Source organism: Gavialis gangeticus, unplaced genomic scaffold (genome assembly GCF_001723915.1).
Source record: "Gavialis gangeticus isolate Ggan-Ray unplaced genomic scaffold, GavGan_comp1, whole genome shotgun sequence".
NCBI lineage: Eukaryota > Metazoa > Chordata > Crocodylia > Gavialidae > Gavialis > Gavialis gangeticus.
In genome coordinates, this window is record NW_017728993.1 from 67360946 (window position 1) to 67378211 (window position 17266).

A 17266-nucleotide genomic window follows, 5' to 3' on the forward strand; every position below is an offset into this window, starting at 1 on the left:
AAAGGGTTCTCACAAGTTTGAATCTTAAGTTCAATGCCGCTGTTCTTCTGTTTTGTCTTCTGTGCATTTGATTGTATCAGGCTTTGCTGAACCAGCAGATATAAATTGCTAACAAACATGCTCAACATTAGGATCAATAACACCTTTATATTTCCAGGCAGGATTGGAGTGTAACCTGTACTGAATGGATATTCTTTGCAATTGGAATGGAGGCTATGATTTCACCTTGGCTGTGCAGTTTCTTCCCACCTCCCGCTTCTGGTTTGGGCATCACTTCCTGTGTTGAGTTCACTGTGTGGGCTGACCTTAATAACATCTTGTTCTAGTCCCAGGGCCATAGCAACTCATTCTCACCTGTCTGAAGTACAGAGAACAAAACCATCTTTTGGGATTTTTTTTTTGAGGAAGCCTTCATAATGAGAAGTGTGTCAGAGCAAAATGCTGACTATCACTAGCACTAATACACTAATCTTTTCCTATGCTCGTTTGTACCATCAAGTAGATACCTTCAGAAGGGTTTTGTGGTCTTTCTGGATTCTGTATTAAGTAAAACATCTGAAAAGGGTAAAGAAGTAGAAGCTTTATAAAACTTTAATATTGGAGTGGTTGTGGGAACATTGTGTCTTATCTTTCTGGAGGAAGGCTTTCAAACGAATGAGTGCTTTGGTATGGAAGCTGTCCTAAGTTGGACAGCGTTTGAAAATCCCCAAGGACACTTCTTCTCAACTGGATGATGAGTCAAGAAGGTATTAATACAAATTGTTTCCCCCAAAAAATTCCTTTCCCTTTAAGTTGCCTTAGTTCCACTTATTACTTATGGGTTATTTGGTTACCCATTGATTCTTCAAGCAAAAGCAAGAAATTTAAGCTCCCTATGTAAAAAACTAGGTAAAGAGAAAAAAACATATTAGAGAAGACTTTTGGGCTTTTTTAAAGCAAAAACTTGGTTCTTTTTATAGTTTGCTTTCTCACATTTTCTGATGCTATTGTTTTGGTTGTTCAGTCCCTTGTAAGTTTTGTGAATTTCTTCAGCAAAATGTCTTGCTAAATTATTAATAATCTTGAGCTATTGAAGGAGAAGGCAAATGGCACAACTTTTGTAGTCTGAAAAGAAGACCCCCTTACTTCCTAATTCAGTGGAAGAAAGGTTAATGTCTGAACGGTGTTTTCAGAAGTTCTTTTTAGGAGCACTGGATCAGAGCTGCTGAAATGTTGGTGTTCAGTTTCCAGTTCTACAACATGTTTCCTGTGTGATCCTGAGAGAGTCATTTAATTTCTTATTTAATTCACCAGCCAGATACTAGGGATGATAGTTCCTTACCTTACAGGAGTGTTATGTCTGAACTCAGTGTTAGCAAGGCACTTCTGTATTACAGTATTTGCAAAGCACTTGGAAACGGCTTAGGGCCTATACAAATGTCTGGTTAGAGCTGCAAATCCAGAAATGTGTCTTGCATCCAGTTGTTTCAGTTAAGGAAATGGTCAGTTCTCTGGTTTGCTAGAATCTTTTTGGTCACTCTTTCAGGAAGCCAACTGAAATACCAGCAAAGACTATCTTAGAAACTTCCATAGCCTTGATGTCAGTCTCCATATCCTCCATATGTTCTGTAATGAATACCAATACAGTTTACAGGGTGTGTTGGAACATCTAATTCTGCCAGACACAAAACAGTTGAATGGGCAGTTAAATTTCTCTTGGCAGTGTTGTTTGTACTAACTCCCTGCTCTTTACTGTAGTCTCTAGAGAGCAGCAATGTGGTATTCAGGCTGCATTGTACTGCTGCAGCCAAGCAAGGAGCAGAACATGACTCCTTTACAGCCCCCACGTTGTGCTGCAGGGAGACTCCAGCTGTCCCCGAGTAGTCTGGGTCAGCCAACCAGGGCTTCCCTGCACACTGCAGCCATCTCTCTCCAGGCAGACTGAAGGAGCTTGCAGAGCACCCTGAGGTGTGTGCACAGGGCCCCCCTGGCTGTGCAAATCAGCACTGCAAGCTCTACTCCTCAGTGGCTCAGCATGCAAATGTCTGTCCAGGGGTCTCCTGGTAAGTTTTTCTACCAGAAAACTAACCTGACAGAATTTTTCCCAGATTATTTGAATATGTGTACACATCCAGATCCTGGATGCCCCAAAACTTTTTTGGGCAAAGGATTCATTTTTATAGAGGAAACTTAAAAAAAACAGTAGTTGCAGAACACTTGGATAGCAGTTGCAAAACAAACTGGGGCACATATACTGGGGGGGGGGTTGCTTTTAGGTTTGGTTGGGGTTTTTGTATTCCAAAGAATGATGGATTTTGCATCAGTTTATTGGATGGATACTTGTACATTCTGATTCAAAGCATTTCTCAGGCTTTTTGCCAAAATAAATTTATCCTTTTGCAAAAGAAATGCAGGCCTTTTACATGGTACTCTTAAGTGTCTTGGTATTTTAATCGCTGTCTTGTTAACGAGGACTGCAGACATGGAAAATAGGCATATATACCTGTTCCCATGCTTAAACAGTAAGCCTAATTCTCAAGTCTGGTACTTGTTGTCTGTAATTATATTAGCATCATATGGAGAATAGGACCTTTGTGGTTATGTACATTGGAAATGATAAATGTGTCAGCACTGGTAGTGAAAATTCCTGAGTTTGGTTCTTCAGTCTTGTCCCAGTGGTGTTCAGCCCAGTGTGAGGTAAAAACAACAAGAAGCCTGGGAAATCTTCTTAAAGCAGAAGACATTTCTTAAGACACAAATATCTAAAGCATCTGATTGTATAATGCCCACTAGAAATCAGTCCTTGGTCGTGGTTGTGATTGTATCACATATTGAGGAGGTTCTTTGGGTTGGGTTCCCTAGGTATCTCAAGTCAAAGCATTCACCAGAGTAAATGGATTCTGAATATTCCATTGTGTTTACTCTGATAACCAGAAGTCTAGAACTAAAATAGGTCACTGGGCCTAGTATGTCATCACCAGCTTGACGATGCCTTGCTGGAAGTTAATGTCGTCACTGCAGAGAAAAAAATAGGAATTTTCAAGTCGGTATCAGTTGGTATACCAGGCTTGTTCACTATGTATGTATTGTTAGAAGGTCCTGGAGCTAATGATGGCCTTCGACTCGTAGTACTACACATATAGCAAATGGTAGTTGCTGGCTACATCCACTTCAGTAATAGTGACCATCACATCTTAATGTGGTACACCTAAAGGAAATGTTAGATATTAAAGCAGATGAGCTTACTGGTTTCACCACAGATGGACTGGGATCTTCATTCCCTTCCTTCCATTAAATCACTTTTCACTGTAGAAATCCAATGGCACACTTCCTCGTTCAGGGGAAAATCACTAAATAGGCACTTTCAGGAAAGGATTTAGGAACAATAGCAGTTGCATTTGTCTCGCTTTACAGCATCCCTTGCTCTAACCCATTTCCTTTCCTAATATGCCTGATGTTAGGAGCTTTTTAAAATCATTGTTTAAAGAATACTTTAATACTGTGGAACTATCACCCTTTTACCCGGACTCCTAAAATCTGTTTGGTCACACTAAGCTGGCTGGCACGAGAAAATAATTTTTGGAATATATTACTGCTACTTTTTCTCAAGAATTTTAATATAGCTTCAAATAGTGGTGTTAGGGTGAACCCAGCGTGTCGTCTTCTATGCAAAATAAGTGTTTTCATGGACTTGGAGCTAATAGTTGTCCTTGGTTGTGATCTTGACCACTCTTCTGGTGCAGTATTTCTGAAGGTCTTCATCTTTATATCACTTATGTGAGTTTTGCATTCTTTCCATACTGATACTTCTTCCATTTATTTACTGCTACATAGTGTTTAAAAACCTGTTCAGTTGCATTTAACTTTTTATATGTTCTAGCTTTAGAAGTGTGTTTGATTCAAATTACGTTATTTAGGGAACCAGGCCATCCAGGGATATGCTGTCTCTGAGAGCTGAACTCTTGCACAAATTTATCTAGTATTTAGTGACTCAGCAGTGATAGGCCTTCTGACAAAATGAATAGGTGGTGGAATAATGTCTGTTATTTGGTCAACTGCTTCTGTAAAGACGGTCTCAACAAACAACCCAAAAACTAAATAACTAGTTTAGTTAGGGGGTTTGTTTTTTAATTGAATTATTTTTCTTCACAGGAGTCTGTGACAGACTATACTACACCTTCCTCTCATCCTAATACTGTGGCCACTAGCAGTACAAAAATGGAGGAGACTTTGGTGACTAATGTAAGTCTTGGAGTGAACCTTGTGACTTGGAAGACAGGAGAAAATGTTTTACGCCTGCCTTTTTAAAGACAAAAGTTACTACATTCGCTTAGCCATTGCTTAGGGTTACCTTGATACTAACCTACTGCTCTTTATATTGTAATTCTGCTCTAAAAGACAGCTTCAGTTTGTCCCCTAGTTCTTTAATGGTATTATGTAGTGTTGATAAACAGGGTAGAGAAGCTGGGAAGCATGGGTAATTGGTAGAAGATTTAGATATTCTAAAATAGATGGAGTGTCAAGATAGCACTGTTCACAGAGAAACTGTTTTCTGCAGCAATTAGTAGAGTGGTATTGGCTTCTCCTGCCCTTTACTAATGGAGTCTATAAACCAGGCTGAAAGATCACAAGATTTTTAAAACAAAGGCAGTTTTGAACTGAATCATGAAATGAATTAAGGCTGTCAGAAAACAAATTAGTGAAGCTTTGAAAGCAGACAAAAAAATTTCAATCTTAACACATAAAGTACAAATGTGGTGATGTGGTGTGTTTGCTCTTCCCACAAAGCCAGCAGTCCTGGTTTTGTGCATTTGTTGTGGTGATTGAGTGTGCCAACTGCTGTATGACTTGAAGTGACTTCAGCTCTTTCTTGACCTTGTGGAGGGGTCTCTGTCAAGATGGAAACCTGAAGTTTGTGATTCTGCTTTGTGAGCAATGCAACCATAACTAGGTCAGAGTTGGCTATGTGTGGATTTGGGGAGGGGAGAAGCATCATCTATATAGGTTCTGCTCCTGCATCTCCCCAAAGAGGGCTTGCGATGTAAATTAATTTACTAAGTATAGATGTTAGTGATAGCAGCATTCTCATGGTGATATTGTTTGTAGCTATTCTGTGTTACCCTTTCCTGTTCATATTACTATGATCCTTTTGTGGTGTTTTGTTAGTGGCAGACTAAAATCAGAGGCAAAGTATTCTGCTTTGCCTGAATTCCTTGGTGCTAGTAAATGTAGTGTTCCCTTGTTGTCTGCTAGAGTTGGATTTATGTAGGAATTGGGGGTTCCCAGCAACAAGGGATTTGTGCTCTTGTCTGGTTTCAGAGTTTTAGTCTCTGTATTTTTAGGTTAGCTTCATCTCATCCTGTGGCAGCTCTGCATGACTAACTAAATGAAGAGACAATGATGGATAGGAGTAAGAGCCCTACAAGATGGTTATGGCAATGCTTTCTCAAACCTCACATTAGAACCTTTAGCAAATTCATCATTGGCATTTTCGTGGGCAAAGATATTCATGGCATTTTGTCAAGTTCTCTCTTTCCTCAGTTTGGACTTTATGTATGAATCCCATGGAAAGTTAGGAAGCTAAAAATCACTATATTCAAGCATCCACTGACAGGTTCGTTTCTTCTTATTGCATAATCCTTTGACTTTGAAGAATAAACCTTCCTCTTTTATAGAGTTGCATCTCAAAGCTTAAGCGGACACTAAAATCAGTGTGTGCAATGGGCCCTGGAAAGGCCAAGCTTGGCTTGGGATAATTTTGTGTACCTCGTTACACTAAACTGATGTTTTGAGCTAATTGACATTTGATTATACAGAAAACATTGGTGCACAGAAAAAAGAGTCTGAAGTCTCTCTTCAAGAGATGACTCGCATTTCATGAGCACATCCTAAACCACTTTCCCCTAACTACCAAATTTTCATCCTATTTTGTCAAAACATCCCTGCCATATGCTCAAGCCTTGAAGAAAATGTAGTCCATTAGCACCGCTTGAGCTTTTGCTTTTTATGGGGCTTTTGTAGTAGACTTAGTTAGAATGTGATATGTGTTGCCTGCCTTTCAGGTGCCCCTGCCCCACACCCTTCCCCTCCCTAGGAGGGAGACTCTACAACAGAGCTCCAGCCTAACTCCAGTTTCTCCCGCTACCGTGGACCTCACCCTCAAGGTATGTACCACATCCCTCTAAGGGTCATTTTCTTGCATGCAGGGGGAAAGTTAATGGAGATCTTGCTGGTGAACCTTTTTTGGAGCCTTCCTTTGTTTCCTCTGCCAAACTACTTTTGCATATAAACAGCTGAAAAAGGAGGTATCAAAGGGATACATTAAACTTCTAAATATTTTTAACTCCATTTTGCATTAACACTTGGCATCAGCCAGTATTGACTACCACTACCCAGAGGATTAATCCTAGGTACATGAAAGAGTATAAAATATCATACCATGCTATTCATGATAGAAACCCATCAAATTTTGACTTACTGGTAGACAGATCTGTACAAAACAAGCTGGTTAGTTTTGTGGTGCAGGTTTTTAGAGAGCTGGCTAGCATGGTGGTTTTGGCAGGCAGTGCTTGAGTTTCAGTGCGTTTGGTTTACTAACGGGTGACCTATAGAATCAGATGACTGGAGTAGTAGATAATGAAAGGTTGAAAGCTAAGTTTTATATGAATAGTTATTGTATCTTATAAGCCAGTTTATAAGTGCTTTGGTATTTGGTTGGCATTTCGTGCTCCTTTACTGTTTAGCATTATAGAACAAAACTGTTAAGAACTTTTTGGTTATGGCACTTATTCAGCTTTGATGTTAGGAGTTGGTCTGTGGTGTGGTCTGTAAGATGCTAACGTTAAGTTGATATCTTGGCTTACAGCAGTGTTGAAGTATTGGTATTCTTCAGTGCCCTGGAAGAGTGTTGTGATGGTACTCTTTGAAAAGCATTGCAGTTTCTGGTATTAAGGTAAAATGTTGTTCAAAATGGAACTGTCTCAGAAACAGCTGAAACACATCACTGGAGACAGGTTTTGAAACTGTCGATCCTAGTGAGCTCTTATCTTATTAAAATGGTTCTATGTCAGATCAGAGCATACTAGATTATATCATTATAGTACCGTCTGTTAGTGTTTGCTTTAGTTACTGTTAACTGTTGTCTGTTAAATCTTCTCCCCTTTCTGTTTAATATTATTCTTGAGAAACTTTTTAATATCCGTTTTTTAAAAAAGAGTAGTCTTTATTTAGGGGAGAGGGCTAGAAAAGAAAGGGAGTAATTGAGCAAAGGACTCTGCTTGCCTGTTAGACTTCAGTGTAATTACCTATAAAATCTGCATTGTATCTCAATGTTAATAAAAATATATCTGGTTCATATTACTAAATAGCTGCTACAAATAGGAATGTTACCATAAGGTGATACTTTTGAGAGTGCCACACTAGTTTGCTGAGCAGAGTGGGAAGTTTATTTTGTGTATTTTCCTTATGTCCAGTAACTTCTTGTTCTGGCATTTTGATTCCATGGTGACTTGTTTCTTCTTAATAAACGATAGATTGTATGCAGGATGAGGAAATATATCAAATATCTGTGCTGCAGTGCAGTGCTCCCTGAAGGTGTCCTTTGAGCATTACTGCTTGATCTGGAAGCCTTTCTTTTCCTCAGTTATCCTCTGCTAGTACTTGAGTCTTGCCTCTTCTGCAAATTCTAAAAGGTGGTTGTTTCTAAAAGTTGGTTCAAGACATGTTGTAAGCCTACCACCTTCATGACATTTTCTCTGCCTTTGGTAGCCCTACAAAAGAGCTGATTTTTTTCCTGATCCTGTTTAATGTTATCCTTCATTTTTTAAAGGACAATTTTGGGGTACAGCATCAAGCAAAAAGTTCTCTCCTTCCTTTAAAAGATAAGGCTCTTTGAGAAATGGAATAACCTTCAAAACTTCTCTTTGTTTCTGCATCTCCTGTCATGGAAAGCTGTCTGTAAAGTGGCACAGAAGAGGCACATCACTATTATTGGTTCTGGTTTTCAGCATCACTCTACTACGGTATGCCTTCCCATCTTGGAAGGCATGATGGAGACATCTGCTTTCCTTGCATCAACCAAGACTTCGAAGGCAAGCCAGGCCTGTCAGGACTCAGCCAGCTATATCCTTGACCCAAGGCTCTTTGGGAGGGAAAGCCCAAGATTGTCCTGGACTCACCTACACAGCACACCTCTGTTTTCAGAAGCTTTCTACGGTTCTTCTGTGGGTAATAGATTCCTTTGTCAAGGAATCTGGCCTCCATTTTGTTTTTCTAATCGGTAAAAATCTGGATTTGCAAATGGAAGCGTACTTTAGCTTCCTGATCAATTTTTCTTTAACAAATGGTGAAGCTCTGGATAATTTAGATGGGCAGTGAAGCCCAAAAGGAATCATTGGGTGAAAGAGAAGAGGATAAAAGAAGAGAGAGTGCATCAAAGAGCACAGAAAAAAGATTTAAACTAACTGCTTTTCAAAAGCTGGAGCATCAGGAGAGCTGTTTTCTCCCAAGCATACATTTGGTTTGTTGGGTGCAGCATAGACACCACTGGAACTATGTAGATCCTTCTACACCCATACTTCCTCTGTTTTCTGATTTTGCAAGGCAGAGCGACACAGCTTTTCTGAAGGGGTTCTCACCCTTGAACATGGGTAGATCCTAAAACAGGAGTGTCAAATTCATCCACCTGTGTGGGCCAAATGAGTGGTGCAGGGCTAGTCCATGGGCCAGATTTGACTCCCTCCCCTTCCTCCTCCTCGTTCTCCTCCCCCAGCATATGGGATCTGGCAGCCACTCCACCTGGTCTAGGATCCATGCTGCATGTGGCACGAATCCCAGAATGATGGGAATGGACTCCACCTGCAGTGCAGTCCCGCCTGAGCAGCAGCTATACTGTATGTAGTGGGCACCCCTGCACATAAATCCTGCTCCAACCAGTCCAGGACTTGCACTGCACACAACACCTACAAGCAACATATATGCAGCACATTTGGACTGAGGCAGCCACCATGTGCAGAGAGCCTGCTAGTGGACAGACTGTACCATGCTGCAGCTGTTCTTGCTGCTCTGGGATTTGTGCCATGTGGCATGCGAGTCATATGTTTGTCACCCCGTCCTAAAGATTCCACTTCAGGCTCTGTATGATACAAGTCATGAGAAGCCTGAGTCAGACTGGATCCTAGGCAGTGAGGTTGAAAGGCAAAATTCAGGATGACTATTCTAGCAGTTGCTATTACTGGAATCTTTGTAGATCTTGCAACAAAACTGGACCTGGCAGAAGCTTCTCTGCAAATTCTAATTAGACCTTGTTGTCCATTGTCTTTTCCAAGCAGGAAAGGTTCTTCAAGATCCAAGCAGTGATTTCTGATCCAAGCGTCAATGATTCATAGCTGCAAATAGTTCTGATGGTCTCATGCAGAGATCACTTCATGAAAGAGACTGCACAATTGTTTTAAGAGTTTATATTCTTAGTAGTAGTTAAAGTATAATGTTTCTCTCTAGCTTTGAAAAGTACTTGTCTTGTATAATGATGGAAATGCTGTGTAAAAGTTCTAATCTAGCCTTTCTGATAACTTTAGTAGCAGAAACGTAGTTGAAGAGCATGGGCCTAGGAGAGAAGGTAGTTCCAAAATAGGAAATTGGTGACTAATTTTCTGTTTTGTATTTGGGTTTGAACTATTTTGGGACAGTTCTTCTGTTCTTTTCCATTTTACTCTTCAGTAGAAATTAACTACAAAACTGCATTTGTTTTCGAATCAATCAAAGAATAGAACTTTGATAATTATCAATTTGTCTTCTGCCCATTTTCTACATATTGGTTTTTTGTCCTGTTCTGTGATAGCTGGACAAAGTGTAAAAGAACTTGGGAGTATCTAGACCTTGCCCAGATAGATTTAAATAAAATGAAGTGGTTACAGCTATTCTGCTTAATGTGGAGACAAGGTCTTTAGAGGCTATATATTCAGTTGAATGAAAAGCTCCACATAAATCCAAATGTGTCCAAGCCATTTTGATTATATCTGAACACTGAAAGTATGCCTGCCTCTGTGCAGGATAAAAGCTAATGACAGTCCCCTGCCCTGAGTGGTTTAGAAAAGAATAAAGATAAAGAACTGCAGATTAGACAACTAAAGCAGTGGTTCTCAACCTTATTAGACTTGAGATGCCCCTCATTAGATTTGGGGCATCTGTCAAAAATTGCCAGCTCTTAGCTTTCACCAGTGTGTTTTGACTACAGAAAAATAAAGCATTTTTTTTTCTTTTGCAAAGAACTCAGAGATACCACAGCTGGTCAGCATGTTTCTGACACCGGATTCCTATTTGAAATCTCTGGGTTTATATTGTGAATTACATAGGTGATTTTGTGGTTCTCCATAGCACTGTTCAGAATCTCTTTGCATCTCAGGATGCTTTGGTTTCCTGGTTGAGAATTGCTGATCTAGGGTTTCCACTTGCTTGATTTCCATGATCAAGATGGGAAAAGGTGTGTGTTGCTGTAGAATTCCCTAGAGCATATTTAGGGCTCAGATTAGCAGGTCTAATTTGTACATTAATACATCTCCTTCCCTCTTTCAGTAACAAGTCAGTACTTTCTAGAATTGCAGTAAATTCTAAGGTTTTTTGCTAAAACCATAAAGTGATAAAGTCCTATTGGTATTGCCCCAATCAAACAGTAGACTTAGGTCAATAGGAGGAGGACTTCAGAAATTTTTAAGAAACTCTTCAAAAGTCTATTTGATCCTAATTTTATTTTCTGCTGTACAAAATTTAAAAAATGACTTGAAGTAAAGGGAAAAAATGTGATTAAAAAACCCTAATGCATATAATACGGGAGAGTACTATATTTGGCACAGTTTCAATCCCATAATTATTATGTAATGGTTTTTGTATTTGCAGCCAAACATACCACATAACTAGTCTGCTTATCTCATTTACAGCATGTTAAAATCACAAAAGATGATACATAGTTGTGTTCAGTATATCTTAAATAAAAGATCTCTGCACATCCCTAAATGGTTAAAAATTCCGTTGAAGACGGAGACTCATGTTTCTTAAGTTGACATTTGTCATTGAAAGGTGCATTAGCTATATCCAGTCACAGAGGAATTCTTTCTACCTCTGTGCCAATGTCTTATCAAAACTTCTTTTTTTTTTAAAGGAATGTCTTCAAGAAACTACTTTAAAAGTAACTTAATTGCTTAAGAAATTACATTTATCTTGTGTTTTCTTTTTTTCCCATTGCATCTCAAAATAAATAAAACAAAGCAAGTGTTACCTTGGATACTGAATATTAAAGTGCTCTATCAGTGAGGTAGTTAATGAGAATTATTTGGATAGTCCCACTTCAGACGTTCTGTCTTTGCACAATACTACATTCACACAAATAATAGCTGTAAAGCAAGGAGGCTCACGTGTCTAAAATTTCTTTTCAACTAAAAAGAATATTTAAAATGTGAGAAGCAGCTGAACCAAAACCTTCTAAATACGTTATTTATGTCTTCTCTCCCCCCCTCCCCTCCCCCCCAAATAGATGGAATCTGCACGCAAAGCATGGGAGAATTCTCCAAATGTGGGGGAGAAGAGTTCACCAGTAACCTCAGCAGCATCTCCCATCACTGGTAGCAACAGTGGCAGCAGTAGCAGTAGCAGTGGACCAAGCAGTGGTGGTTACAGCTCTTTCTCAAGTGCATCAATGCCTCCTATTCCTGTGGCATCAGTTACGCCTACAACTTCACTCTCAGGTACAAGTACTTTCAGATTGACTGTTGCATTGCCCATTTTGCCAAGTTGTTTGTTAACTTTTGATTATGTCTCCGTTGTTGTTTTGAGAGAGATTCCCCTTTTGGAGGAATGTATACAACTTTCATTAAAGGTGAGAGGAAATGTATTCCAGTGTCTGGCCAGAGCTAGGGCTCATTAGAAAGCACTACTGGAAGAACTTTGTTCCCATATAGTTTCACTGGACAGCCTACTGAAGAGAATGCTGGGATATGGAAACTTTTCCCTCCTTCTCTTTAGCTAACCATACAGAAAATGTAGTGAATAAAAGTGACTTTCCCACTCCAAGACCAGCTGGGTGAAAATTAGGAGAAGCCAGGAACTGACAGCTTCACAATTCCTACAGATACCACAAAGTTTCCAGTGTTTGCTTTGCTTTGCTTTGCTTTGCTTTGCTTTGCTATAAAGTAGCATCTGAAGGGCTGAACTGACATCGAGCCTCCCTGTATCAGACATAGTAATGCTCTCTCACAAGGCTTCCATATAAAAAAGTTTCTCAACTTCTTTGCCTAAGCATTAACAGTAAAGTGTCTGATCCTACTGCATTTCACTTGGGAAAATGATGTAACATTTTATCAATTAAATGTCAGCTTGCTTAAGCTATAACTAATAACTTAATGTCCAGTGTTGTGCATTGCTTACTCCTTTTTTAAAGAGGAGGAAGCATTTATGGTGCTCTTAAAAAAATATCCTATCTTAACTGACTGGTGATATTGTCTCTAGCTTTTTCTGTTATTTACTTCCTTGGTTCATGATTAGAATAAATATAACGGGTTACATAAGTATTTATTATTACCTTGTATCAGTAGTAGTCCATACTTCCAGAGTTATGCCAAAACTAGACCATTTTAATTACCATTTCAAATAAACCATTCATGGTACCTGATGCCTCTTTTTTTTTTCTTCCTATTCTAGGAGCTGGAACATACACAACCTCTTCACTGAGTACAAAGACTACAACCACCTCAGACCCACCTAATATATGTAAAGTGAAACCACAGCAGTTGCAGACAAGCAGCCTTCCTTCAGCCAGTCACTTTTCCCAGCTAAGCTGCATGCCATCCCTTATTGCCCAGCAGCAACAGAGTCCACAGGTCTATGTGTCTCAGTCTGCAGCAGGTAATAGTGTACGGTTGGGAAATAAGTGTGTTTGCTGTGGAGTTTACTTAAGTATGCTGATGGGGCTTTTTAAAAACGCATCTCAATACACCTCTGAAGCTAGCAAATTCAAATAAAGGCTTTCCTGCCTGCAGCAAAAACAGAATGATACTTAATTGTCCATTGGTATGGCTCTGTCTGTATGCTGTGGTCACATGCTACCCTTAAGTATCTATGTGGAATAGTGTAGAAGATGGAAAAAACATCTTCTGAGCTTTTTTATTTTAAACTTATTTTTGTTTAAAACTCGCTAGTCTTTCTTTAGCAAAGTTACTTTTTTGTGAGATTGCTATTTAGCCATTAAGAAAGCAAATTTTTTCCCTTTATGCTACAAGTTAACATGCTTTAAACAGATCTAAACAAAGCATTTAATGGGTCTCCGCAGAATTCAGCATGTCAGAATTCATAGCCACAGCGAGGGGCAAGCTTTGCAGGAACGCTTAAGGGCAGTTAAGGGCCAAATTCTTTTGTCTCTGAAAACTTCCTCAGCCCTTCTTTATGGCAGTTTGACCAATAGTCAATATATGCTTGAAAACCTGTCACTTTATCTGGCTGCTGGTCCAACAGTAGATGTTAAACCTGCCCAGAAGGAAAATATTTAGCATTCAGATACTAATTTTCTTATTTTTCTGAGGTCCTGCAGCTCAGATCCCAGCTTTCTACATGGACACAAGCCACCTCTTCAATACCCAGCATGCACGTCTGGCTCCACCTTCCCTGGCTCAACAGCAAGGCTTTCAACCAGGACTTTCACAGGTATTTGGAAATTCAGCTCATTTGAACCTTCATTTTAAAGTTGTGATAACTGGAGCACAGTTGACCGGGGGGAAGAGTCTGAAAATATTAAGTTGCATTGCCTTTCCCACCTTTAATTCAGCCTGCTGTGTAATACAGCCTTATCTTACATTTAACCTTCTTGTGAGCAAAGCTTTCTTTGTAGAAATGTTGCAAGAGAAGCTTAGTTTTGTACTTCATACAAGAGCAAACATTTATGCTAGAAATGTTCACATGGCTGCAAGATGGGCTCATTGGCCTTGAGTACTGTTATGGATTGACTTCCTACAGTTAAAGTTGTTTGTCTGTATGATAATAAGGAAGAATGCTATAGAGTCTCTTTATTTTAGAGCAGGGCTCAGCAATGTATATGGCCCATGGAGCCATTGGTTGCGGATCAGAGTCAGGGGACTTTGGCACTTGCAACATGAGCAGCAGGGAGCTTCCACTGCGCTGTGCTGCACTGCAACCAGGAGGCTGGGAGAAATAGTGATGGCTAGCTCCTAGTTACAGCCTGCCTTGGACCCAAACTGAGTCATTCTGGCCTACTTCTGGAAAATGTTGTTGACCATTTACCTAGAGCAGGATTCTTAGTCACTTAACCTCTATTTATGGACTTAACGCTATAAAAAATTAGCTGGCTCATTTATTTCAATTTGTTCTATTGTCTAATTACCTGTCCCTTTTTTAAAACAAGCTATTCCAATTCAGTTTTTTTAGCCTTATCTTCCAACCACTGGATCTTTTGCATTTCCTTTGTCAGCTGGCTCTTGCATATTAATTACTGGTTTCATTATGGAATAGAATATATACATGGTTGGAAACAGTCCAGTAAACCTGGAAAACTTTGACGTGTTGAAGCTGTTATGTTTTGTTCAGAATGTCTTGGGTTTGATTTAAAATGCTTTCAGGATTGATTTAACCTCTGACCTCTGTTTTAACTGGGGTTTGGTTCTTGGACTGCTCTCACAAAGCTGGGACTATGTCTGGAGCTTCTGAGACACACTCCCAGGCCCTAGGAGCCTAGTAGTAGAGGTAGCCTGGGATTCCCAGATGGAGCACGTAGTCTTCATGGAGAGGCTACTTCAGAGCCACAGACTCTTACAGCTCCAGGAGCTGCTCACTGAAATTGGTTTTAGCAATAGCAGTTGTAACTGACTGCCAGTTTTGTAGAGCTACATACAAAAAAAACTAGAACTCGTGGTTCTGTAGTTTTACAGAGCAGCTTTCAAGCCCCAGTGAGTATATTTCATTTCGGAAATGAAAAGTCAGTGTTGCCCCAACTTTTTTCTTTTTCAGAATTTCTGGTTTACTGGAAATTTTAAGATGGGTTTTGTTCCCATTTGATCCAAAACAAAACTTAACAAAACATTTTTTTGAGACCTTGGAAAACTCATGAAATTGGAAATTGGCAATTTCAGCCAGCTGTAACCAGACTCTGCTAATGCTGTAGCTGGTATGCTATTCCTGAAATGTGGGCCAGATGCTTGATCCTCAGATAGTTTAATAAATAAGTTATGGGTTGTACTAGCACTCTCAACTAAACTGCACATATTGCACGCACTTAGTGCATATTTAACAGGAAAAAGAATGACTAAAGTCTATTGTAAACAGCCAGTAAATCTTGTTTCTTTTGTAGCTGCTTTTTCCCTCTCATAAAAAAAAAAATCAGTGGTTTTAAAACTACAATTGTCATGCATAATAAGGTATGTGGAAATCATGCCAAAGAAGAATAAATTAAAAGATTTAAATTTCTTAAAATATATGCTCAAATATTCTTACAAAAGACATCCTTAGAAACCAGGGTAATATGAAAATGTTGCTTTCCTTGCTGTCAAGTTATTAATTGTATCTAGTTTCAGTTTAGAAAATTCTCTGTGCAGTATTTGGTATTTGATATGCAACTACTTTTTAGTCTCCCATTTTTCAGTTTGATCCATATTGAAAACTCTGGTACACATTAGGTGTAGGATATTTTCTGTAAAGTTTTGACTAGCAAAATATCATCTACATGTGGAGTGTAACTACCTGTTTTTATCACAGCCTGCTTCCGTTCAGCAGATACCAATCCCTATCTATGCACCTCTGCAAGGACAGCATCAAGCCCAGTTGAGTTTAGGAGCAGCCCCTGCTGTTTCTCAGGCTCAAGAATTATTCAACTCTTCTTTACAGCCATATAGGTAAGTGTTTTGCTTGAATGAGAAAATAGACATGAGATCAGTCTATGGTGTCCCTCCACTCCCTCAATACATAATTTTCAAATGTTAGTCTCATTCAGAGTAATACTGAGGTCTAATTTTAAAAACCTTTGTAAACTGTTGGATAAGAATCTAGTAATAAAACTTGACTTGTACATAATGGACCAGCAGATAACCTTTTTTTATTTCACAGTGCTGCAAACTCTGTGGCAAATTACAATGTTGTTATTTCCATGGAAATTACAACTATATTTTTTTAAAATTACTGTAAGAGAAGTGTGTGCACTGTCTTGAAAACATCTGACATCCTGTAATCCACAACTGATTCTCCTGAGCACTTCATTTTGGGGGTCTTTTGTATTGGCTTCATAGGAACTCATTCAGCCCCCAAGTATGCACAGGAATGGCTGTTCAGTTCTGTCTTGTGCTGCAGTTTATAAACTAACATTAGGAGTGAGGTTTAACTGCATTTTAAACATGGCTTTTAAAGAAACAATTAATTTGAAGGAAGACTTCTGAGAGTGTACTTGAACTCTTCCATTCTGAAGACAGCCACCCAACTAGAATAAATCAGTTCTTAATAAAACAAACGTAAATATTTCCAGGTGGACTCCAGTGTTTAGTTGCTGGATGAGAGAGGATGGTGCAGGGGAAAATATATGTATAATACATTTATTATTAAGGACTGTGGTCTTGACAATAATCTAAAAGGCTGAGATGATGGCTAAAATATTAGTTGTTAAAAAGTAACTGCTGACATCCACAGATTTAGCTGACAATATTAAAGAGCTGTCACAATTGCTGTAGTGAGGTTTTTGGAAAACCTTGTGGCCAAGAGAACAAAATGATTTATTTCCTGGTCAAATATTGCCATTAAATTAAGTTGTACTTGCTTCCCTGCTGCCTGACTCTATAGCAGAGGTGAGCAAAATATGGCCTGTGGGCCAGATCCAGCCCACCCAACTGATTGAATCCAGTTGGGGATGGGGGCTGCCAATTCATAGTTTCATAGTTGGTACGGTCAGAAGGAACCAAAGGGTCAGAAGAGCAGATGGTCAAATCCAACCCCCTGCCATGGCAGGAAAGAGTACTGGGGTCAAATGACCCCAGCAAGGTGTTCATCTAGCCTCCTCTTAAAGACCTCCAGGGTAGGAGCCAGCACCACTTCTCTTGGAAGTTGGTTCCAGATCCTAGCTGCCCTGACAGTGAAGTAGCACCTCCTGATGTCTAGTCTGAATCTACCTTGTGCCAGCTTATGACCATTATTTCTAGTCACTCCTGGTAGTGCTCAGGGGAACAGAGGCTCCCCCAATGCCTGCTGGTCCCCTCTGACTAGCTTGTAACAGGCTGCTATATCCCCCTCAGCCTTCTATTGTGGAGGC

The 17266-nt window shown here is 39.5% G+C and overlaps 1 protein-coding gene across 14 annotated transcripts in view; it reads left to right on the plus strand.

Annotated features, from left to right (window-relative positions):
* PRRC2C (proline rich coiled-coil 2C) overlaps window positions 1-17266 on the plus strand; it is a 95342-nt gene that overhangs the window by 50476 nt on the left and 27600 nt on the right. For 8 of the 14 annotated variants that reach the window (XM_019501913.1, XM_019501919.1, XM_019501916.1 and 5 more), the window contains exons 23-28: window positions 4132-4221; window positions 6042-6143; window positions 11507-11717; window positions 12670-12873; window positions 13547-13668; window positions 15730-15866. In XM_019501913.1, the coding sequence (XP_019357458.1) occupies window positions 4132-4221; window positions 6042-6143; window positions 11507-11717; window positions 12670-12873; window positions 13547-13668; window positions 15730-15866 (866 nt within the window). The remainder of the gene's footprint in view (window positions 1-4131; window positions 4222-6041; window positions 6144-11506; window positions 11718-12669; window positions 12874-13546; window positions 13669-15729; window positions 15867-17266) is intronic. The other 6 variants (XM_019501914.1, XM_019501918.1, XM_019501922.1 and 3 more) reach the window with 3 other exon arrangements.